Source organism: Bos javanicus, chromosome 27 (genome assembly GCF_032452875.1).
Source record: "Bos javanicus breed banteng chromosome 27, ARS-OSU_banteng_1.0, whole genome shotgun sequence".
Classification (NCBI taxonomy): Eukaryota; Metazoa; Chordata; class Mammalia; order Artiodactyla; family Bovidae; genus Bos; species Bos javanicus.
This window is the reverse complement of record NC_083894.1, coordinates 15,190,500-15,215,160: the sequence shown is the minus strand read 5'-3', so window position 1 is coordinate 15,215,160 and position 24,661 is coordinate 15,190,500. Positions and strand designations below refer to the sequence as shown.

Sequence of the window (24,661 nt, the reverse complement as noted above, 5' to 3'; positions counted from 1 at the left end):
GTGGACAGAGATAAATCCTTCAACCTCATCCCTGGCGACTTTGCTGCTGTGGTTTTCAGAAGATTTTCATGCACGTTTTCAGGAAACATCACAACATCTGAGCGTATTTTCCGCCAGCTGTCCTAGCAGTTGGGGCACAGAGGGTGGGATGAAGAGATGGCTGGGAGGGAGTGGATTTGATGAGAAATGTTTTTCTGGGAGTGTTTTTATACCTGAAGTTAATCTCAGCATTGTTTCTAAAACTTAGTGGGCTTCTTAATAACAGCTATGAAAAACCTTGCTAACTAGTACTTCTTAATGAAACTATTTAGTGGAAACCTAACTAGTTTCTAGTGTGGTTAGACGTGTCTGCTCGCTGGAGAGTGGCCGGTGATTTGAAGCAGGCATAGAAGCACCGAGTTGGTCAGGGGGCCGCAGTGTCTGGGTGGGATGAGCCGTGAGGTGAGGGGCGGGAGTCCCAGAGATCTGAAGGCAGAGGGTCTCATCTTTGTGCCAACGATAGACCTCCAGAGTATTAAGGAGCTGCCTTTAGGAATTCAAAGAAAGAATGGTGATTATGTGCCGGGAGCCAGTGAGGCATTCCACTCGCGACAAAGGTCATGAGGAAGGAGGCTCGGCATACGCAAAGGCGGGATCGAGCCTCAGGAGTCCGCCCGGATATTCTCGAGCATCTACCCCCCCCAAAAAAACCAGAGTCTGCCTACTTTATTGCTTTGTGCTCTCACCTCTGACTTTACTGGGGGCTGTCCCCTACCACCATCTCGCTCTGTCAAAGAGTTAACTTACAGCTCCAATTAATAAAGTTCCTGGACAATTAGGAGTGTTTAAATCCAAACCCCTCAGATGGCTCTCTAACTCTCCTGACAAGTTTACCCGGACTCCTGCAGCTATGCATACAATTGTTTACAGTCTCCCAGCCTCGAGAGGCACGGGAAGCTTAAGATATTCAAATAGCTTAGAGCCTCTCAGAGAATTAGAAACTGTCAGAATAAGACTAGTAAAGGATTTCATTGATGAATCAATGTTTGTTGCCAAGTTTTCACATCCCCTAAATTGTATCCTTGAATATGTATTAATTAGTAGTTGGTATATAGAAAAAGTAAGTAGTGGCCTTGGTGTTAGTAACTTTAGACCCTTAAGGTAATAAATTCTTTCCTTTGTTGTAAACCCATTACACATCCGCCCTATAGGAATGCAATTTTATCTTTGGAAGATGGCGCCAAACCTTATAATAATTACTCTTAGAGAAAATAAGTCTTTGTTGATAAGTCCTTGTCAAGAGTCATAAAATGTTAATAGGCCTTCTGGCCAGAAGATGATATAAATCACCTAAACCATTTGTATACGATACATTTGCAGGAAAGAAACCCTGGTTTTTGATAAGAATCAAAGACTGCTGACTTTGCATCCCCTATTATCCTCTATGTGTAACTTAGGGTATATAAGCCCCTGTTAAAAATAAAGCTATGGGCCTTGCTCACCAACGCTTGGTCTCCCCATGTCATTCTTCCCTTTAACTTCCAGCTGAGTCTCCATCTGGAACGCGGAACCCACCACGCTTACTGATTATGCCTGGGCTTCTAAGACCCACTCGAGAAGGTGTCTAGGGTGAGGCACCTTCCGCTATTTGAGAGGGCGCCTGCGGCCTACGTAAGTGGTGCAAACTTCTTGTCTTGAAGTTTTATTGGTCTCCCGCGTAAACCAAGCTACTCAGCTTCTTTTCTCCACTGAATTTTCCTACTGAGCTATCCTCATTCTATTATTCTTTATATCTCTAATTAGCATATAAATAGTCGCCTAGGCCGTCTCTCCTTCGAATACCCTGGATCAGCTGGGGCTGGTCCCCAGCAATTATGTCAGATTTTTTTTTTTTTTTTTAATTTCCGGCTTCCCTTCAGCCAGGAAGAAAGGCTCAAGTTACTCTCTGGGAATACATATGGTAAAACAAGCCTGAAGACACGATTTGATTTTGCACAGACGATGCTCATGGGCTTCGTGAAGCAGGGACCATGTGTATACATACCCGATGGAAATGTGTGCTGTAATTTTTTTCGAAGTTTAAAAATAGCCTCCCCCACAAGCGGGGTCCACTCCCATGGAGTGAAAAACACTGGCAGAGATAGGCCTTTGTGAGGCTCTCAGCAAAAACCCTTCCTTGACAGCGTCTAAAAGGCCGAGCAAGTAAGGGAACAGACCTATTTCCTTCAGACTGTGAGCTAGTGCCTTGAACGTTCCAAGTGGCAGGCACTTGGAAATGCTACAGGCAGGGGATTTGAATTTGTGACTCAACTCTCTCCCCATCCACAGAGGTGGGAGGGAGCTATTTTTCCCTTGAGGGATTGGCTGGTTTGCTCTGGTGAGGAGCTTGCCCTGAGTTTGGTGGCACAGAACTGGTTTGCTAAGTACAGCCTCCCTCACCCCCAGGGCAGGTCCTCCCATGGGGACAGGAGCAGCTCAGGAAGTTGGAAACTGGAGAGCGAGCTAGGGAGGGAGGGTGGACAAGGAAGCGCCTTCTGAGGGTTAGAGGAGAGCGATGGAGAGCCAGACCCCCAGTCGCCCACCGGGCTCCGGCGGAATCCTCCAAGATGGAGGTGGACCGTGTGTGGGCAAGTCCCTCAGGCTGGTTTGAAGCTTGCTCCACTGCATTTTAGACGTGGGAATGAGACAGGGAGGCCTCCCCACCATCTGTCTGTCTGTTTTCTCATCTGCAAAGTGAATACTCCCTTGCTTCCATCTCTCCTGTGCTCACATTTCGATACCTAGCACCCATTGTAATTGGTGCTTCTGCCCCTTCACTCACTGGGTGTGGAGGACCTCGGGAAGCTGGCTGGTTCAATGGTGGAGCGTTGGTAGTGAACCTGAGGGTTCGTAGTTATGTGGTTGCATTTATGTTAGCATAGTGGAGGAGTCTAGCTATTAATACTTTTAAAATTCCCTGTTCATTATCCTGAAAGATATGGTTGGGAGCATCACCTGTTGGCTGGTCTTGAATAAAGACCTAGTTTGTTTTGTCAGAGATCCCGTGTTACTGAGGGGAGAACCCATGGCCAGAGGGCGTCTAGGTCCCTAGATTGGAAAAGCCTCTTTGTGCCTGTTCATAAAAGGTGGTAGGTGATGGTGGCCTGGGTAAATAAGATGCATGGGAAAGCTACATGCTTGGTGGGGCAGGGTGGGGGGAGTCATTTTTTCCCCCAAGGACCATGGTTTCACCTGCTGCTTTCCTCCCTAGAGATGGATGAGACATTTAAGCCCAGCCAAGTCATCAGCTGTCTCTTTAGCCATTATCGGCTCTCCCTGACCCCTCTCTGCTTTCTCTTCCTTTCCCTCCCCCATCCCTCCCACTGTCTAGCCCTCTCCTTAGAGGGAATAAACCATAGTAGTAACATAGTGGGTGCTTGACTGTTAGGGCCTGTCAGATCAGATCAGATCAGATCAGCCACTCAGTCGTGTCCGACTCTTTGTGACCCCCATGAATCGCAGCACACCAGGCCTCCCTGTCCATCACCAACTCCCGGAGTTCACTCAGACTCACATCCATCGAGTCAGTGATGCCATCCAGCCATCTCATCCTCTGTCGTCCCCTTCTCCTCTTGCCCCCAATCCCTCCCAGCATCAGAGTCTTTTCCAATGAGTCAACTCTTCCCATGAGGTGGCCAAAGTACTGGAGTTTCAGCTTTAGCATCATTCATTCCAAAGAAATCCCAGGGTTGATCTCCTTTAGAATGGACTGGTTGGATCTCCTTGCAGTCCAAGGGACTCTCAAGAGTCTTTCCAACACCACAGTTCAAAAGCATCAATTCTTCGGCACTCAGCCTTCTTCACAGTCCAACTCTCACATCCATACATGACCACAGGAAAAACCATAGCCTTGACTAGACGAACCTTTGTTGGCAAAGTAATGTCTCTGCTTTTGAATATGCTCTCTAGGTTGGTCATAACTTTCCTTCCAAGGAGTAAGTGTCTTTTAATTTCATGGCTGCAGTCACCATCTGCAGTGATTTTGGAGCCCAGAAAAATAAAGTCTGACACTGTTTCCCCATCTATTTCCCATGAAGTGATGGGACCGGATGCCATGATCTTCGTTTTCTGAATGTTGAGCTTTAAGCCAACTTTTTCACTCTCTACTTTCACTTTCCTCAAGAGGCTTTTTAGTTCCTCTTCACTTTCTGCCATAAGGGTGGTGTCATCTGCATATCTGAGGTTATTGATATTTCTCCCGGCAGTCTTGATTCCAGCTTGTGCTTCTTCCAGTCCAGCGTTTCTCATGATGTACTCTGCATAGAAGTTGAATAAGCAGGGTGACAATATACAGCCTTGACGTACTCCTTTTCCTATTTGGAACCAGTCTGTTGTTCCATGTCCAGTTCTAACTGTTGCTTCCTGACCTGCATATAGGTTTCTCAAGAGGCAGGTCAGGTGGTCTGGTAGTCCCATCTCTTGAAGAATTTTCCACAGTTTATTGTCATCCACACAGTCAAAGGCTTTGGCATAGTCAATAAGGCAGAAATAGATGTTTTTCTGGAACTCTCTTGCTTTTTCCATGATCCAGCGGATGTTGGCAATTTGATCTCTGGTTCCTCTGCCTTTTCTAAAACCAGCTTGAACATCAGGAAGTTCACGGTTCATGTATTGCTGAAGCCTGGCTTGGAGAATTTTGAGCATTACTTTACTAGCGTGTGAGATGAGTGCAATTGTGCAGTAGTTTGAGCATTCTTTGGCATTGCCTGTCTTTGGGATTGGAAGGAAACCTGACCTTTTCCAGTCCTGTGGCCACTGCTGAGTTTTCCCAATTTGCTGGCATATTGAGTGCAGCACTTTCACAGCATAGTTGTCTATTTTCTAGATCAAGATAAATGGGACCACAATTCATAAAGCTCAGGCCTTTCTATCCCAGAGAAATTCTCAAGGATGTAATCATCTGCTTTTGCATTTAAATAAGGAAGTGATGCAAAATGACTCTCCCCATCAAGGTGTTCCTTTTCCTCAAATACTGGCCAGAGTTCTAGTCCTGGGAACCATTGGTTCACAGATGGTTCACTGTGGTCCTGTCCTCACTGCCCTCGAGGGGAACTTGAACTTTTATTTCCTAACTCAGCCACGTGGGGAGACTGACCTCTAGAGGAACCTTTGCTTGTACAGCCAAATAACCTCGTGACCGCTGATTTGACTGTAGTGTGGTCACTACACACTGACTCACTCCTTTTTTTAAAAATACTGGAAAAACTGTAGAACCCCATTAAAGAGGAAATAAAAGACCCATAGTTCTCCGTGACTCAGTCTTACTGGTGATTTCCTGCACATTACACACAGGGTGTCTGCATCCCTCTCCCTATTTCTTGAGCACAGCTGAAACCCACACCTCTACACCAGACCTGTAGGATATGGCAGAAGTCCAAAGGGGCCAGATATAAAATATTTCTTCATTTAAGTAGGTGTTCCTAAAAATAGCTGCATGTACTTGGATAACCCAGTAGTTAAATGCCCTGCCCTTGAAATGGCTCAATTTTGTAGTACATACAGACATTTGAGCCCTCGCTGTTGTAGCTGTGCAAGCCCACACCTTTGCAGGTGTCACCAAGGTTGCCAGTGCTCAGTGTTTATGGACAGGACTTTAATTCAAGAAGAATGGTGGTACATGCACATCAAAAATGATTTCTTATGGGCATGTGTGATCATCATCATCACCAGTCCATGCTAAAGGAAATCCTAAAGGAAATCAGTCCTGAATATTCATTGGAAGGACTGATGCTGAAGCTGAAACTCCAATACTTTGGCCACCTGATGTGAAGAACTGACTCATTTGAAAAGACCCTGATGCTGGGGAAGATTGAAGGCGGGAGGAGAAGGGGACAACAGAGGATGAGGTGGTTGGATGGCATCACCGATTCAATGGACATGAGTTTGAGTAAACTCTGGGAGTTTGTGATGGACAGGGAAGCCTGGTGTGCTGCAGTCCATGGGGTCACAAAGCATCAGATACAACTGAGCGACTGAACTGAACTGATCATCACAGAGCAACGGTTTTCAAAACACAGACTTTATTGCTTGGTCTCCCCCACTCCCATTTCATTCACCCCTTTTCCTGAAATTACAGAGTATGCCTTACAATTAATTGATAATGTGACCTATCACCCAGCGTTTTCACCTATACCTTTTTGGCATAGAATTCATTTACTGCTTCATCTCTAAACTTTTGCTATTTATTCTGATTTCTAATTAGAATAGTAATAAATATTTTGTCCTCGGGTTACTTTTTGAATAGGATGGCTTTATTTGGGATGTGATTAACTTCTTTAACTTTGAGTTGACTGTTTTACCAAACAGTCCTGAAGACTTTACCTTCAAAGTCCTGAAGTTCGTATATCACCAGAACGGTAGTGTAACCAGAGTTATTTAGCAAAAGTTGTTATAAAATGATACTCAAGAGCAGTGATTCTCCAAGTAGGAACTGGGGAGTTGACCTGCTGTCTTGAAGAGATAGAGTCTGCATATATTCAAAGCTAAACTTAATCTGTTTTGGGCTTCCTTGATGGCTCAGCAGGTAAAGAATCTGCCTGCAGTGCAGGAGACACAGGAGACACAGGTTCAACCCCTGGGTTGGAAAGATCCCCTGGAGGAGGAGAAGGAAATGGCAACCCACTCCAGTATTCTTGCCTGAAAAATCCCACGGACAGAGGAGCCTGGTGGGTTGCAGTCCAGAGGGTCGCAAGGAGTGAGACACGACTGAATGATTAAGCATGCAAACTTAATCTCTTCTCTCAAACCTACCCCTAAGTCCTAGTGTTTGATTTTGGATAGACTGGAACTGCTATTCTCACAGGCCTCCGATGCGCTCTTGTCCTCCTGCTTTCAGTAACCTGCCAAATCCCGGTCATTAGCGCTTAGTGCCTCCTGCTCAGACTTGACTTGCCCTGCCCTCATCAGGCCCACGTCAGCTGGTCTGTCTCCATTGTGTTCCGCACACTGATCACCCTCCTTGTAGATTTCCTTCTAGGAATTACCCTGATTTTCACCACTTCCCTATTGGGGACCATGGTGTTATTATTCAGTCACTTAGTCGTATCCAACTCTTTGCCACCCCCATGGACTGTATAGCACGCCAAGGCTCCTCTGTCCATGGGATTTCCCAGGCAGGAATATTGGAGTGGAATATTTGCCATTTCCTTCTCCAGGGAATCTTTCCAACCCAGGGATTGAACCTGGGTCTCCCACATCTCCTGCATTAGCAGGCAGATTCTTTACCACTGAGTCACCAGGGAAGGCTTAATTTGGGACCATAATGCGTCCAAGTGGTGCACCGGATCCCTGAAGGGCTGGCTGAAAGGCGGACTGCTGGATCACACCCCCAGAGTTTCCAACTCAGTAGATCTGGTGAAGGGTTTGCTAACTGCTTTCCCCATGAGGCCCAGGTGTTCCCCTGCCCGTCCTCCTAGGACTTCGGCTCTGGGGTGAGCCAGTGCCCTGTAGATTCCAAGCGTCTCCTCTTTCTCCATTCCAGCTCCCTTGGTGCTCCTCTGCTCAGCCTGTACTCCATGGAGTCCCTCCGGTCATGTAGGGATGAGGAGTCCATGCACATCCGTACATTTTATAGCTGATGATGGTAACTAGTAGATGCTGCATGGGAAACTGAAGTTCCTAACAGATTACAGGGTAGTTAGCAAAGAGGAAAAACAGTAGACATGATCTCCAAAAGAATATAGATAAGGTGATGGAAGTAAAACTGAATGGTGGTGTGTCATTTCCCCAAGACCGGACAGAATCAGTCCTTTATCTGCCAGTGGCTATGGTTTGAGAATCGTCACGCTTGTGTCCAAGGGTTTGGTTTCCAGTCCTCAGACTCCTCAGCCTCGTCTGACAAGACCAATGCTTATAAGTCTGTGAGCCCTTTGGGCTCCTTATCCTTTCCCTCCATCACTTCCTTTTCCCAGGGGTCCTGGACGGGCTTCCTGTGTAGCTTAGTCAGTAAAGCATCTGCCTGCAATACGGGGGACCTGGGTTCAATTCCTGGTTCAGGAAGATCCCCTGGAGAAGGGAATGGCAACCCACTTCAGTATTCTTGCCTGGAGAATCCCTTGGACAGGGGAGCCTGGCGGGCTACAGTTCTTGGAATCACAAGAGTCGGAGACGACTTAGCACTGTCTTTCTTTCTTCTTTCTTTCTTCCTGGACGGACATGGGCCCAGCCTTGCTTCTCTGAAGCCGGCACTCATCTCAGGTGGAGGATTTATGTCAGACGCCAGCACATCCGGCCCTGGAGTCCATGCAGCAAACACTCACCCCTCCCAGGCCCTGGAGGGGATTGAGGGCGCGCACGGTAGACATATTCTTTTTAATCCTTTTTTCAGACCTTCTGTCTGTCTGTCTTTTTTCCCAGGGCAGTGATGGTGCCCGGAGATCCACGCTCCTGGATAGTGACGAGCCCCTGGTGTATTTCTACGATGACGTCAGAACGTTATACGAAGGTTTCCAGAGGGGCTTACACGTGTCCAGTAAGCATCGGCCTGAATCTGTGCAACTAGTGCTTCAGGTTTTTGCTTTCGACAGAGGGGTCTTTCTTCAAGAAGCCATATTTGCTCACAACTCTCTCCCACGCAATCTGACTCCCAGCTCCCTATCTCCTCCTGTAACTTCTGCAGAGCGAGTCCCCCCGCACACAGGTCCCATCAGGTGTGGCCCATGGTCAAGGCACTTCTGCAGTCACATGCGGCGTGCTTCATGGAGAGTTACACATCCGTTAGCTCCTTACAGGCTCTGACATTTCCTGCATAAAGAGACCTATTTAACCAGGCCTGATCCAACATTTCTCAAGCTTGCTTAACCAGGAGACCCGTATTTTGAGAAATAAACATTGATACCCACGGAAGCGGGGGTCCATCAGAGACATTTGAAGGATATTGGCTCACGAGACTGCCCTTCATCTCTGACGGTGGCACCAGAGACCCCGGGTACCTGGCAGCTGCCCACCCTTCCAGCCCATCTCCCTCCTGCCCCATGTGAGAAACAAAATAGAAATAAAGAAGCAAAACTCAGACCCAAACCCAGGGGGAAAATGCTTCCTATCTGAATTCATTGTTTCACACCTGAGGACCACTTTGCGGAATGAGGATACAAATGAGAACCTAGGAATATCTAGGCATGTTTAGCCCATCGTTTATTCTTTCATTTGTTTTCTTCTTTTAGATAATGGCCCTTGTTTAGGCTCTCGGAAACCAGACCAACCCTATGAATGGCTTTCATACAAACAGGTGAGTTGTCCCGCTCTGTGGCCGCCTCATGTGAGCCATAGGGCGGGAACACGGCAGTTTCTGGAGCCTCTGTAGGTTGGATTGGAAGGTTTCTATGGAGTGTGGATGCCGACCTGGCTCAGGGCTTTAGAACAGACGTGCAGCATCCTGAGACGTTAAACACGCAGATTTGGGGAACACTAGATCAGTAATTGAACGGGTGTTTCAAAGTAGTTTATTTTAGAGCTGCTGTGGGTGTGTTTGGAGTACAGTATAAATTTTAAAATAAAATGCTAGAGGATTCTCTGGCAGTCCAGAGGTTAGGGCTCTGAGCTCTCACTGCCAAGGGCCCAGGTTCGATCCCCGGTCAAGAAGCTAAGATCCCAGAAGCCATGCAGTGCAGCCAAACAAATAAATAAAATGCTAGAAATGTGCTTGAAGCAGGTGACTCTTCTCCCAGACCCCACGGGAGGATAAGATTACTCCTTTCTGTCTTGAGGGGTGCTAGACAGATATAGATGCCCCAGTGTAGAGGAGCCCTCTCATTTTATAGATGAGAGAAAATGGGCCCCAGGCAGGGCTGGGACTCACCCCTGGTCACAGCTGAACCAGGGCCAGGAGGGAGGCCCACGCCATCTGTTGTAAGGAGTCTTCAAAGCATCGTACTGATCCCGGGGTGACCTTTAACCCTAGGGCAGCATGGAGAGCAGCAGAGATGTTCAGAGATGACACCTGTGTAACCGAACCAACACGGAGGTGGCTGGGATCTGGGCCGTCTCTCTCCTGTCACTCTGGTCCCAGCAGATCCATGGTTTTTAACTGTACATAGTAGTTTGCAGATGGCTGGTAGCAGGAAGGCTTGCTCCTTTTTCTTGTTTGTATCGTGATTACAACAAGTCTAGTTGCTCCTGACTCTCCCCAGTTCAAGGCAGCACCCCCGAGACACGCGGGAGCCAATGGGGGCATCCGCTTTGCTGCCTTGTGCTTCCAGCGCAGCTGTCGAGAGGGCTCCCTGGAGTAGGGTCAGGATGCAGAGGACCAATCCCCCTTCTGTGGCTGGGGCTCCGGGTAGTTGATGTGTCCTGGGAAGGGGTGGGGGTGTGTGAAGTGGGTTGTCGTTAGGATCTGCAAAACCAGTCTGTGGGAAAATGCTTCCTGGTCCTCCCACATCTGAGGATCAATGAAATGCAAAAGGCAAGAGAGATAGAGGCAGAGATAAAGAGAGACAGACAAGACAGCTTCGCATTCCTTGCTTGTAGGAATCGTGAGCTGTAGGTCCGGTGAGCAGAGAGACTGCTGTTTTTATTTTCCCTTAACAGAGCCAAATAGTAGTTTTCCATCGAAATAGTAATTTTCAGATCCTTCATTTGCACAAGCGGTGTAAAAGCAGTTCATGTTTGTTGGAGATTTAACATTGCACAATGGTCTTCAGGCCTCACAGAACCTACCGGTGCTTCTGGTTTACATCATCTTCTTGTCATGTTACTGTTTTGTGTGGGTCTCAGCCTGTCAATAATCAGTATTGTGGCTGGACCAGCCCATGTAGTTCATAAGATGATTGCAAGATACCCTTCAGCAATAACTATAAGAAACTTGGAAAAAAAATAAAGCTTTCTTACTACAAGACTTGGAAATGACACAGCACACCTGGGCCTCACATGTGAAGTCTCTGGTAGGGGGAGGGAGAGTGCAGAGCACCTGGGGTTTTGCTTTATTGGGGTCAATATCCTCCCGTGGGGTCTGGGCTCACTCTTATCAATGAATTTGAAGCATAAGAGCAGTAACTTAAAGCACAGGCAAAAGAAAACACAAGTGGCCAAAATGGACAGTTATCCGCATCAACCAAGATCTCTAAAACAAAGGAGGCTCGTTTGGGAGGGGACCTGGCTCCTTATCTTTTTTGTGGCTGGCGATGTATCAGCCTTGGAAGTGGATGCATCAGCCGTCAAAGCTGAAGGCAGGTGCTTGGACTACCAAATAAGAGAAAACCAAACCCTTGGGCTTTGTACTACGCTTACTTGTAGTAATATGTTCTGTATACTTTCTGTTATGTGTTGACTGCCAGATGGAAAACAGGTCCACTGCCAATGGGATGTTTGAGGCAGGTTGAAAATCCCTGGGGTTTCAGAAGGTGTTTTGTACATTTCAGACAGAGACCAGTGAAGATAAAAAAAGTAGACTGAAGCTAACTTTGGATGTGTGTATTTAAATCATTCCCCCCCTCCCCCAGCCCAGTGATTCTGAGCTTTAGGGGTTAGGAATCCCTGTAAAGCTTTTCAAAGAAAGGTCTGGACCGTCTTTCTAGAGACCCAAGTGTGTGCATAGAATCCAGTAAGCTCTGCAGACCGTCTAAGCACTCACAGGTTCCCAGCCCTTACAAACAAGCAGGATCTGTGGAGCAGTCCCTGGGGTATGGTTGAATAAGCATGCTAATGCCATTCTTGCTGGCACTCTTACTGCCATTGGCAGAGCAGGGATGGCACCATGTGCCCGAACCAACAGGCTTCTGGAGCAGCATCAGGTGTGGTTCTGTTCTCTGCAGGCGTGGGTGTGGATTTACAGTGCTTGTGATAATTTACCAACCAAGAATAAAGAATTCCAAGTTAGCATTAAAAAAAAATTTTTTTTAAGTACATTTGGGGTAGGAATGAGGAGAGGATGGGAAGTTGGGGTAGGTAGATAGTCTTGCCTGGTTTTACTTAGTTGTAATTAATAGTGTACATTTTATATTCATTTATCTTAAAATTGTAACAGACACTCAACTTTGATATGGTTTTTTTTAATTGTAGTGTTTACTAGCTGTAGAGCATTTTGTTAGATTTACTCTCATTTACTTGATCATCCAGCCATTGGTCTTTTTTCCCCCTACACTTTTATGACTTTACATAATTTTGAAATATATGTATTTGTACCTAAAGTCTTTTCAAACTTCCCTTTAGGACTGGATTATTTCCTAAGAACTAATTCTCAAGAATACAGTTGTGGAGCCTAATGATTAGAACTCGTCCTTATTTTTCAAAGGTCTCCCCCAAACTTGTCCTTTCTGTGTTTATAACAAAGGACAAGTTTCAGCTTTTTTGTTGCTCTTTATAAACACAGACACAAAATTCTGTGTCCCTGGATTGCTTTTGTAAAACTAAAGTATAAAATAGAAACTCTAACATGAATCGTGTGTGACCTGGCAGCTGTTGGGGTGAGATTCATTTGCTTTGCAGAGGGAACTGTATGATCAGTCCCCTCACCATGAGTTCTGGAAAGTCAAACCTTGAACTTTACAAAAATTTGTAACTACAGGGATACCTGTCTACCCCTGTTCTTTCTCTCTGGGCAGAACTGCTTCTTGGTGAAGATATTAGGCTCGGCCGTCACGGGAAGCTGTGTTCCTTGAGTTGGACCTGATGCTGTTCCTGATTTTTTTTCTCCTCCATTATAGGTTGAAGATATGGCAGAGTGTGTGGGCTCAGCACTGCTCCACAAGGGCTTCAAGGCAGCTCCAGACCAGTTTATTGGCATCTTTGCTCAGAACAGACCTGAGGTATTAACCGTTACGCACTGGGTAACCAAAGCTCAGAGAATTCTCGATATAAGAGTCAGTTAGGGTTCACCCCTGCCTCTGCTTCAGACCAGATTCTGTGGTCTGATCGCCACTAATATAGCTCTGTGTTGTGCCTTAGAGAGTTACATGTATGAAAACCCAAACTAGGTCCTTCTTATGGCACCCCACTCCAGTACTCTTGCCTGGAAAATCCCATGGGCAGAGGAGCCTGGTGGGCTGCAGTCCATGGGGTCGCTGGGAGTCGGACACGACTGAGCAACTTCACTTTCACTTTTCCCTTTCATGCACTGGAGAAGGAAATGGCAACCCACTCCAGTGTTCTTGCCTGGAAAATCCCAGGGACAGGGGAGCCTGGTGGGCTGCCATCTATGTGGTCGCACAGAGTCGGACACGCCTGAAGTGACTTAGCAGTAGCAGGGGGGAAGAAAAAAAAATTTTTTTTTTTAAACCAGGTCCCCAAACAGAAACTGGCAAAGTCTTTGCTATACAAAGACAAACAAATAAAAACAAATAACTAACAAAAATGTCTTCCGACTTTAAGGGCTGCCTCTGTGGTCAGAAAAATAGTATTAGTCAATGCCAGAGAAACTTGGGTATGTTTTTGTCAGTAGCCTAGAAAGCAGGTCTAGGCTTTCCCCCTGCTCAGATTGCAAAGGTTAAAATCTCAGGGGGCATGGGGAAGGAGCTTCAGCAGTAGCTGACCGTAATTTAGACAGGTGGACTGTCGTTTGGCCACCCAGGCCTGTGCATGGTCTTCTGTAACCTCTGCGTTAAAGTACATTGAAATGAGAAGCCCCCCTGGAGTTATTACCTATGCTGTGAATAAACAAATTAGTGGCATAGCTGGCACAGAAAAATTCAAGCGCTGGACTTGAAGACGCTACGTTGACTCTTAGACCTGCTTGCGTCCAAAGACATGTTGGTTTAACGTGCTACTGTTTTATAGGTTACAGTGGTTTCTCAGCGTTTGTGTACAGTTAAAGGAGGAATAGCACATGGCCACAATTAGGCTCATGGAATTTCATTTCTTTCATTGACAGTGAAGCCCATTTGAATGAACACATCCAAATTTTTTGTTTCAGTGGAATATCACTAGTCATGCATCTATGACTAGGACATAAGTTCCTTACTTCATGGATGGAATGGGCTTCTTCCTATATGTATCAGTTAGTTCACCAAATGTTTATTGAGAACCTTCTATATTGCCAGGCACTGCCAGGCACCAAAATACCACAGTGGATCTTCTTCGTGAGGTACCTTGAAGACAGCCCTCATAAACCCATGTTTTCTCTTCATGTGCTGTGTGGACATAAAGTAGAAGGGTTATGGGAGCTCAGTCAAGGAGGACTTCCTAGAGGTGGCATCCGAGTGGAGTCTTGATGGCTGTAAGGGTGGGGAGGCCAAGGGAATGTCAGGAACAAGGGCATGTTTGCCTGGAGCAGCGTGTCTGTTGGGAGATGAATCATTTCAATGTGGTGGAGGGTGGAGTGGCAGAAAGAGAGAGAAAACAGCTCCAGGCCAAGTGAACGTGAGTAGGTTGTGCTTCCCATGGCCCTGTGCCCTTGTCCATGCTGTGTGTTCTGCAAGTGACGGGCGCCACGAGGGTTATCAGGGAGAGAGTGACTGCTGCAGCTGCCTTGTAGGCAGGTCAGTTGCCGTGTGACTGACGGGTTTAGAGGAAGATGACCAGCAACCCGTGTCACTTCTTTCCTTCCTCACTTCCCTGGGGAGACTTCCATGGACAGTTCTCCCAGTGGGTGGCATGTGCCTCTTCCCGTAGTCCCAGGCCTTCCTGCACACTGTGGCCAGATTGCTCTTCCTTGGACCTCCAGTCGCTGGGGCTCGGAGGAGCCCCAGAGGCAGTGTCTTGCCTGGTTCATAGAGCCAGGCTCCTCTGTGACCTCAGGCTGGCTCCAGCCCTCTGTCAAGCTTAGCCGGTCCCCACAGCCCTGCTGGGCCATCCCTGCCAGCCTCAGGGCTCACTGACATCCCTCCTCCCTGCTTGGACCTCGTGGTCCCTCTCCTGGAGTCCCCGTGCCTTTCTCTCCATCTGTCGAAATTGTGCTGCTCTTGCCAAGGGCAAGCTCGATTCCCTCCCCCTGCATGGAGGCCTGCTGTGGGCACTCTCACCTCTGAGCTCATCACTTTATTGTGTTCTTCATCCTCCTTTCACATATTTGCCCCAAATCTTCAGGCAGATTGCACTTTCTTTTTTATCAGTAAGAACTGGGCAAGTGTTTTGTTCATTAGGAATCCCTCCAGTGCCTGACGCAGGGTAGTTGATACACAGATGTTAGTTTTGGTACATCCAGTGTTTCCACGTTGAGTCTCTAGAGTCTTGTTTTTCCTGGAGGGGTTCCATGGTGACCTCTCATATTCTCACCCCGACCTCTACTTTTTCTTTAGTGGGTGATCATTGAACAGGGATGCTTTACTTACTCGATGGTGATCGTTCCCCTCTACGACACCCTCGGAACTGAAGCCATCACCTACATCATCAACAAAGGTATGTCTGTGGTCTTTGGGAGCATCTTACCCTAGTTATTGGGTAGATACAGCAGCTACATGTAATGATTACGTGATGGAATAGGAGTTTTTTAATTTAAATGTACACTTACCCTCCTATTCAAAGAAGATAGTTCTTAAACCTGATGTCAGATGTTACAGTCAAGCTTTTAATATCCCAGAGCTGCTTCCTCACTGTGTCTCTTTACTTCCAGCCGAACTCTCTTTGGTTTTTGTGGACAAGCCAGAGAAGGCCAACCTCCTATTAGAAGGTGTAGAAAATAAATTAATACCATGCCTTAAAACTATTGTTCTCATGGACTCCTACGGCAGTGATCTGCTGGAACAAGGCAAGAAGTGTGGGGTGGAGATCATCAGCATGAAGGCCATGGAGGTGAGTCACTCTGCCCTGCCCACTTCCCTGAACAGTTCCTCCAAAGTCATTTTGGCTCAAATGTGGTGTTTCTCCAGTGTGATCACAAAGTCGCAACTCTCGCTGGTCCTGTAAAAGAACAGAAATCTGTCTCGTTACTGGGAAGAAGAATTTTGCACACATTCCCAGTGTTAACCCATCACATCCTGCTTAAGTGCTGTCATCTAGCAAGTTGCAGTGCTAACAAAGTCATTCTAGAGCACTGACGGAGAAGGCAATGGCACCCACTCCAGTACTCTTGCCTGGAAAATCCCATGGATGGAGGAGCCTGCTGGGCTGCAGTCCATGGGGTCGCTAAGAGTCGGACACGACTGAGCGACTTCACTTTCACTTTTCCCTTTCATGCATTGGAGAAGGAAATGGCAGCCCACTCCAGTGTTCTTGCCTGGAGAATCCCAGGGACGGGAGAGCCTGGTGGGCTGCCGTCTATGGGGTCGCACAGAGTCGGACACGACTGAAGTGACTTAGCAGCAGCAGAGCACTGACAAGTCCTGCTAATAAATGCTGGAAATGAGAATTTCAGATTCAAGCGGAGATTTAAGTCTGTATGTCCTCTTAAAGTATTTAAGCCTTTTACTTAACTGATTTGTCTCTAAAACAGAGTCAGACATAGAAATCTGCCTCCTTATTCTTTTTCCAAGGTTGCTTTTTTAGGCCTCTGGTAAATTTCTAGCATAGTTGCTTGTTTTGATTTATTTGCATTTTAAGATTCAGATTAATCACAGTTCTAAAGGTAAACCAGTCTAGGAAAATGAGTGGGTCCATATTTAAACTGGTTGTTCAACATTAGATCGTATTGGGTTGGCCAAAAAGTTCGTTTCGGTTTTTCGTAAGATCTTTCAGAAAAGCTTGAGTGAACGTTTTGGCCACCCAATACAAGAAGCTGATGAAGCTGGTTTCCCCAGTTGCTCTTGGGTTAAAGTTCCATCCACAACAGCAGGCAAGAGGAAGCTTCTGTTACATGCACATCGCGGGAAGTAATAGGTTCAATAGATAAATCATTCTCTTTCTGAAAATGTTATAAATATTTTTCCTGGAACTGTTACAAGTAGGGTTTTGAATTTTATTTATAGTTCTCCTTCTACCAAGAATTTGAGCTCCAAGTAAGGATCTATAAAACCTTTTCTGGGGAATTTAGTAGGGAATCTGCCATTTGTTCTATTAGAGCATCTGCCACACATACATATACACAGAAACAACAGCATAGGACAGGAACCTGTAAGAGTTAGTAGGTGTGCAGAATTGTTAAATGGGGTTTTTAGCTAGTTTTTCAGCTAGTGTTCCCCCTTTTTTTTTTCACTTGTAATCCCATTTCAAGATAATGTAATTTCTTTTCCTCCCATTTTTCCTCATCCCCCTACCCTTCCCCAGACACATACACAGGCTTTTTTTTTTTTTGTCTTTTTTTGATTGCTATATATGGTAAAGAATTAAAGATCTTAAAGAATATAGGAATTTTTAAAAGATGCATGGAAATTTGAATCTGATAAAAGATTATTTGGGGAAGAAATTGGAATTATCATTACTTTAGCTCTTAGTTGACTTCTAGTTGGATATCAGTGTCCCTATTTTTAATTAGTGGTCAATCATACACATAATTTAAAAGTGTGATTAGGGTTTAAAACTGTATACTGGGCAGCAACTCACTGAGCCCTGAGTGGAAGTGAAAGTGTTAGTTACTCAGTCGTGTTCGACTCTTTGTGACCCCATGGACTGTAGCCCGCCAGGGTTCTCTGTGCGTGGGGATTCTCCAGGCAAGAATACTGGAATGGGTTGCCATTTCCTACTCAGGTGAGCCCAGAGCCCACCCATCTAATTTCCACTTAATTCTAGGCACACTCGTTTCCTATGCTCACTCAAGCTGTTTAATAGGAAAATAACATAAATCGTTCATTCAAAAAATAATAGGTATTAAGGTGGTCGTGGAGATACCTTCATGCAGTAACAACATCAGAATGAGCCCTGGGTATTAACAGAATTCTCCTTGAGATGCCACACCTCAGAATTGAATCTGTCGTTCTTAACCCTCATGGCCATTGGATGGGGTTCCTGGAGCTTCTGTCGTGGCCTGATCTGTAATCAGAGATGCCTAAGGCCTTTCTCCCTTCCATGTGGGGAACTGCAGATATTTGAGCCTTTCCAGAATGGTCAGCATTTAAATCTGGTGGAGGCTGGTTTCTGTCTCCAGACTGAAGATGTCAGTTTTGTAGAACTGGTGATGGATCAGTGCTGAGTTTTGGTTCTGGGAGAGTGCAGAACAGCTGTGGTTCTCTGATTACTGTGAAGAGCCGGGCTTTGTTAAAGGCCATGATAGGAATGGCAGTGGAGACTGGAATTACATGTAAGAGACTTTGATTCCTGTCCTTGGAATCAGTCCTGTTTCCAAGGCCAGTCCTAAGGCCATCGATATGGTTTTATATAAGAGAGAAAACAACCAGAAAACGGATTCTTAGAACAATGGGTAAGTATTTGGGTTCAGGTTAAATTGCTGTCATTTATGTAATTTGAAATCTGTGCTGTCTTTGTGTCGGCTGTGAGTGAATCAATCCCACAGAAAAGTCAGCTTGAACTGACTTGATGTGACTTAAGTGTTTCCATTTCAATTTTTTTTTTTCTCTTCTTTTTAAGGACTTGGGAAGAGCCAACAGACAGAAGCCCAAGGTGAGTGCACCGTGTCTGACCCAGCCCCAGCCTCTGTCCAGCTTCTGTGTCTAATTAGTTCAGAGGCTCGTAAAAATATTGGGTGATAACAACTTAGAGTTTTCTATTCTATTCTGATTTGTACTGGCTTTTTTCTTTTTATTGTGCTGTAGCCTCCAGTACCTGAAGATCTTGCAGTAATTTGCTTCACCAGTGGAACTACAGGTCAGTTTTGAAAAGAAATTGTTTCTAAGTGGTACCTGGAAGTGTATATTTCCTGCTTCCTCTTGTGGATGACTTATTCGAATTGTAGATGGACTGGATGCAGAAGAGACAGAAGTATTCAAGCCTATCTTCCAGTAGCTTGATACAACATCCCCAGGATCTGAGTGTATCCTCACACATTTACATCACCCATCTATCTGGGACAAACGGTATCCATGGTTTCCAGAAATAAAATTCCTGGATTTTCGTCTCTTACTGCTACACGCACCCTCTAAGACTTGCCCATATTAGTAAAGATGGTTTAACACGTTATTGACCTGGGGATTTTTCCAGAAACTAACACCTGTGGCTGGCAATTTGTTATGTAAGTGAATGTTGAAATGTCTCCAGTCAATAACGTTCAGGTAAAGGAATGATGCTAAAGCTGAAACTCCAGTACTTTGGCCACCTCATGCGAAGAGTTGACTCATTGGAAAAGACTCTGATGCTGGGAGGGATTGGGGGCAGGAGGAGAAGGGACGACAGAGGATGAGATGGCTGGATGGCATCACTGACTCGATGGACGTGAGTCTCTGTGAACTCCAGGAGTTGGTGTTGGACAGGGAGGCCTGGCGTGCTGCGATTCAGGGGTCGAAAAGAGTCGGACACGACTGAGCGACTGATCTGCTCTGATCTGAACAAAAGATGTATTAATGCGTCTCTGGTCAACAAGTTGTTAAGATAATTAGCTTCATTTAAAGGATTACAGGTTGCTCAGGAATTTGGTGCGACTCAGCTTTTGGCTTTCACAGTGTACCTCACATTAGAGGCATCGGGGGCCCTAATGATGTGGGGTTTATGGGCTTCTCTCATGTCCGCCATTCTTGGATGGAGTTTCTGTCTTCTAACTTTATTTTGCTCATATGTGTCCCCAGGCAACCCCAAAGGAGCAATGATCACGCATCGAAATGTAGTGAGCGATTGTTCAGCATTTGTGAAAATGACAGAGGTAAACTTTTGGGAGAGGGCCATCTTTCCATGTATCCAGTGGTTGGCATCAGGCCTCAGGAATGAAGGTGGTCAATGCCCCACCATCATGTTAGGCCCGGACTATATTTGAAACAGTACCTGAAATACAGATAAGGTCTGAGCTTTCACAAGGTCTGAGGTCACCTCCTCTCAAATAGTTTTTCACTATGGACCTGATCCCCAACTCCTGCTGTGACCGTTAACATGAATTGACAAATCAAATTTATTACATTTTTTTATATAGTAAAACTTCATTTGGATACTGCCTTATAAATGTTTTTAGGAAAGGACAGAGAAAAACTGACTCTTTTGTGATTTTATCTCCTGTTTTAGTGTGCGGAAAATAATTAATTTCTTTAGGTGGACAAGGAAATGTTAAATGTTGCTGAAGGTGTTTAGAATTATTATTGTTTGCACTGTTTATTATGCTTAATTTGACTTCCACTTTATATGAAGGATTAAAGCCTTGAACTTTAGATCAAATAACTTTATAGTTATTTCTAATACTTTTAAAATTTGCTGTATAAGTGTCTTAGTCTGTGTGGGCAGCCATAACAAAATAGCACAGATTGGGTGGGGTGGCTTCAACAATAGACATATATTTTCTCACAGTACTTGAGGCGAGAAGTCCATGATCAAGGTGTCAGCAAATCTGGTTGGTTCTGGTGAAGGCTTTCTTCCTGGCTTGTAGCCAACTCCTCTCCATGCCTCCCTGCCCTCGCCTCTGTGTGCACATGGAGAGGTTTCTGGTGTCGCTTCCTGTCCTTAGAAGGACACCAGCCTGATTGGATCAGGGCCCCACCCTTATGAATTCATTGAACCCGAATGACCTTCCCTGTCTCCAGATACAGTCACATGGAGCAGGGTGGTTAGGGCTTTAAATATGACTTTGAGAAGGGTCCTTACAATCAGTCTATAGCACCAAAAATCTATTTCCAACTTGCTTTTTAAAAAAGTACGTATTGAATAATGTAATGAATACCTTTCCCTCGCATCCTTTGCACATTTTTTCATAATTTGCGTTTGCAAATTATGTGCCTCTGGAGGGGTTCTCTAAGGTCTGCTTTTTGTGGTAGGAGCCTGTGCTTAATGGTTTTGGGGAATGCGTATCTTCAGCGACTGTGTAAGTGTATTCTTACACCTTCTTAGTCCTTCTGGTATATACTTTCTAAACAGAGTTCAACATTTAATACTTTACCAAAGTGAGATTTTAATTTCCTCATTGGCCTTCAAAGATAACTTAAAATGCATGAATCATTGAGGCAAATGATTACAGTTAATGTTAATGTGAACATTATCAGGGGGATTCTCAACTTTGTAAAACTTCTCATTATGCAAATGCACATTATTTGTTTAACCTAAATCAGAAAATTGAAGAGTATAGATGTTATTGAGTCTGATTTCTCATTATGTAGCACTTTTCTACTGACAGGTACCAGTTGGGAAGCAGGAATAAAATTAATCTCAGATTATGGGATGATCAGACTACATCACATGTGATTGCTTTATTATGAAGGATGGCCCAGCCTTGGAGAGGGGAGAGCCCAACTCTAAGCTGGGCGCATCATCCCTAGGCAACTTGACAGAGCCTTTGTTTCTTAGTTGGTGGGGCAGCAGCTGCTGTTGGCAGCCCCTATTTGGGTCAGAATTCTCTATATTAATAGCAAGAACATTCCATGCACATCCCTCACTGTGCCTGACCCTAAATTAAGCTCATTCTTAGCCATGAAATGGAAACCAGATGTTACTTGAGATGTAGACCTGTCGTGATCAGCATTTTATGGGAGAGCAAATTCCCTGGGGCCAGTTCAGAGCTTGCATTAAACACATTGGGATTTTTTTTTTTAATGGGGTCGAGTAGGGCTTTAAGGTAAAAATGTTGATCAAACTAAAATGCTCAAAATACATTTGTACTGTAAATAAAAGGAACATGGAAATCTCCAAGTTTCTCTTCTTTTCTCCCCTTGTCCTTGACAACAAAAGATGCTGGTCTTTTGTTGGAGTGAAGCTTGTATTTCTTAAGGTGGAGTGGAGCTTGCTGGTCATCAAGCTCCTGTAGCTTTGAAAGTCTGGGTGGTTAGAGCACATGATATCTGGCCATCCCAACGTGGGCCACATTTTCCTAATTGTGACTCAAGTCCTGCATGGATTTACTTTGTCATTAGGAATGACCTCTACTCTATTTGAATAACTTATTAAAGTATTGCTTAGCATTTCCTTTTTCAATGAGAAATAATTGCAGATGTAACCTCATGCTGTTACTTCTTAGCCTTGAGATATTATGTGCTCTGAAATAAATGGAGAATTCCTGGAAATCCTAATGCTTTTCTGCCCGCTGGTGTCTTTGCTTGCAGAACACGTTCATTCCTACCTCAGATGACACTTTGATCTCTTTCTTGCCTCTGGCCCATATGTTTGAGAGAGTTGTAGAGGTAGGCATGGGGTTTTATTTTGCCTATGCGTACGTGTTTGTTTGTGTTCTAAGTCATTGTGTTTTACAGAAAGCACTTGTGTTGAATACCAGTGACATACACATTTCGTTTTTACCGCTTGCACACATGTATGAGCAGCTCCTGCTGGTAAGTTCAAGTGTGTATACCATCCTCCCCGTAGGCAGTTCTTTGCTCAGCCCCCATTTTAGAAATAGAGCTAATTATTTAAGAGTATACTTTTTTCTAGGTCCAGGTACTGAACTTTAATACTCATTTTAAAATTAGAAGCTCAAACTTTTGAAGGACATGAATATGAATTCAGAAAGATGAGATGTAAATGTAGAATTTTTATGAATAGCATCCCACAAAGCCTGGTGAGGCTTAAGTTCTGTAAGATGTCTCGGTCTCTTTTTTTTTTTTTTTGGCCATGCTGAGCAACTTGTGGGATCTTAGGTCCCTGACCAGGGATCACACCTGTGGCCCCCTGCACTGGAAGCATGAAGCTCTAACCACCAGACTTCCAGGAAAGTCCCAGAAGTTTTATTTTTGACTATGCTTATCTATAAGGCACAAGTTGACTTCAGATTCATTTTTTTTCACCAATATCCCAAGTGCCCTTGGCAAAGTGGATGACCTTCAGCCAAGTTCTCCTTGAGCTGCTCACACACAGCTGTGTGACTCATTTAAAAGCTGACCAAGAACCATCTGTTTTTCCTTCTTGGACAGTTTTGCTTTGTATGCTTATGGGAGAAACAGTGAGCACTGCTCATTCGTTTAATGTCTATTCATGAAGCACCAGCTGTGTTTCAGGCACTGGACAGGTACTGGGGGATGAGGGGCTGATAAGGACTCTGCGCTTTGACCAGCTGCTGCCCTGGAGGATTTATTTCTCCCAAAGGACCAAGGATCTGCCAGCCGACACTTCTGTTTCCTGCACGCCTCGGGAGACCTTGCACGTGTACAGAGTGATCACAAATGTGTTGACAGTGGACTGTAGTTACCTCCCTAGTTTTCACAGAGCCCAGGAGTCAGTTCACACAGAACAAAGCCTCTGAGCTTTAATTTTTAAACAATGAACCACGGTGTACCATTCTAAAGTGGTTTCTGCTTTTAAGCCTGAGGTCTTTTGTACTTCCGTTGCATCATCCCTTGAATCTCTTTTTCCTTTTAAAATTTAAAACAGGCAGACTCTGTGTCAAGTGCCTGTGACCTGCCAGTGCAGCTTGCATCAGACAGGAGGAAATTCAGGCACTAGGTTATAACCGAAGGCAGATTGCTCTGTGCAGTCTCAACTGCAGTGTATTCTGACAACTCAGATTTTTTTTTAGTTGGATGAAAACAGGAAAAATGAAACTTTAAAAGGCTTAGACTGGGGCTTCCCTGGTGGCTCAGTGGTAAAGAATTCGCCTGCCAATGCAGGAGACATGGGTTCGATCCCTAATCTGGGAAGATCCCACGTGCCGTGGAGCAGCTAAGCCCGTGCCCTATGACTACTGAGCCTGTGCTCTAGAGCCCGGGAGTCACAACTACTGAGCCCACGTGCCTGAACTACTGAAGCCATGCGCTCTAGAGCCTGTGCTCATAACAAGAGAAGCCACTGCACTGAGAAACCCAAGCACCGCAACTAGAGAAAAGCCCCCACTCACGACAGCTAGAGGAAAGCTGCACAGTAGCGAAGACACAGCACAGCCCTAAATAAATAAACATTATTTAAAAAGCTTGGACTGTAGGCAAGTAGCTAAGTTTTTATTATGGGATAAATTAGACCTAAATTTTCTGGAAGGTTAAAAATAACTTGGATTATCTGATACCATGTCCTTCCTTTGGCAGATACTGATCCTGAAGCTAAAACTGCAGAACCTCTAAGATCATCACTAAAAGCCACATTCCCTAGTTGCTGATTAGCTAGCTCCTCTATCTTCAGGATGATCAGGAGTAGTGCAATAGCCCCCTGTTGTACAAGGACCCTAAAACACGAGAATGCTGTTTCCTTTTATTTTATTTTTGGCCATGCCACATGGCATGTGGGATCTTAGTTCCCTGACCAGGGATCCAGCCTGCAGCCCCTGCATTGGAAGCTCAGGGTCTTAACCACTGGACCGCCAGGGGAATCCCAAGAATGTTGTTTCGAAAGCTCCCTACATTTAGGAACCTTATGATTTCTGGAAACTGGGCTGAAATGCTAAAACCAAAGCTTTGTGTGTCTGTGTGTGTTGCGTAACCCCCACTGCAATGATGACACATTAGATATTTCTGTTTGCCTCTCTAGTGTGTGATGCTCTGTCATGGAGCTAAAATAGGATTTTTCCAAGGAGATATCAGGCTGCTTATGGATGATCTCAAGGCCCTTCAACCCACCATCTTCCCCGTGGTCCCCAGACTGCTGAACCGGATGTTTGACCGAGTAAGTGCCAGGGGCAGAGTGTGGGATCTCGAACCCAAAATTCTCTGCGAACGTGGCTGCTGCTCTTAGACTTGTGGGACTAAGAGAAAGCACTGTGAGCGTACCTTATACATCAGAAGGCACAATACAGATGTGAGGTGGAGATTGCTTTATTTTCACAATAAACTCTTGGAGCCTCCGTTTTCTCACCTTGACAATGGACTGTTACCTCCTCCTCCATCTCATAAAGTTGCTA

The 24,661-nt window shown here is 45.3% G+C and overlaps 1 protein-coding gene across 2 annotated transcripts in view; it reads left to right on the top strand.

Moving 5' to 3' along the window:
* Positions 1-24,661, top strand: part of ACSL1 (acyl-CoA synthetase long chain family member 1) — a 46,004-nt gene that overhangs the window by 8,055 nt on the left and 13,288 nt on the right. Inside the window, exons 3-12 of one of the 2 annotated variants that reach the window (XM_061404174.1) lie at positions 8,374-8,488; positions 9,180-9,244; positions 12,657-12,758; positions 15,186-15,285; positions 15,500-15,678; positions 18,346-18,378; positions 18,531-18,582; positions 19,497-19,570; positions 21,945-22,022; positions 24,292-24,426. In XM_061404174.1, the coding sequence (XP_061260158.1) occupies positions 8,374-8,488; positions 9,180-9,244; positions 12,657-12,758; positions 15,186-15,285; positions 15,500-15,678; positions 18,346-18,378; positions 18,531-18,582; positions 19,497-19,570; positions 21,945-22,022; positions 24,292-24,426 (933 nt within the window). Of the gene's footprint in view, positions 1-8,373; positions 8,489-9,179; positions 9,245-12,656; positions 12,759-15,185; positions 15,286-15,499; positions 15,679-18,345; positions 18,379-18,530; positions 18,583-19,496; positions 19,571-21,944; positions 22,023-22,091; positions 22,170-24,291; positions 24,427-24,661 lie in introns of both variants that reach the window. The other variant, XM_061404173.1, reaches the window with a different exon arrangement.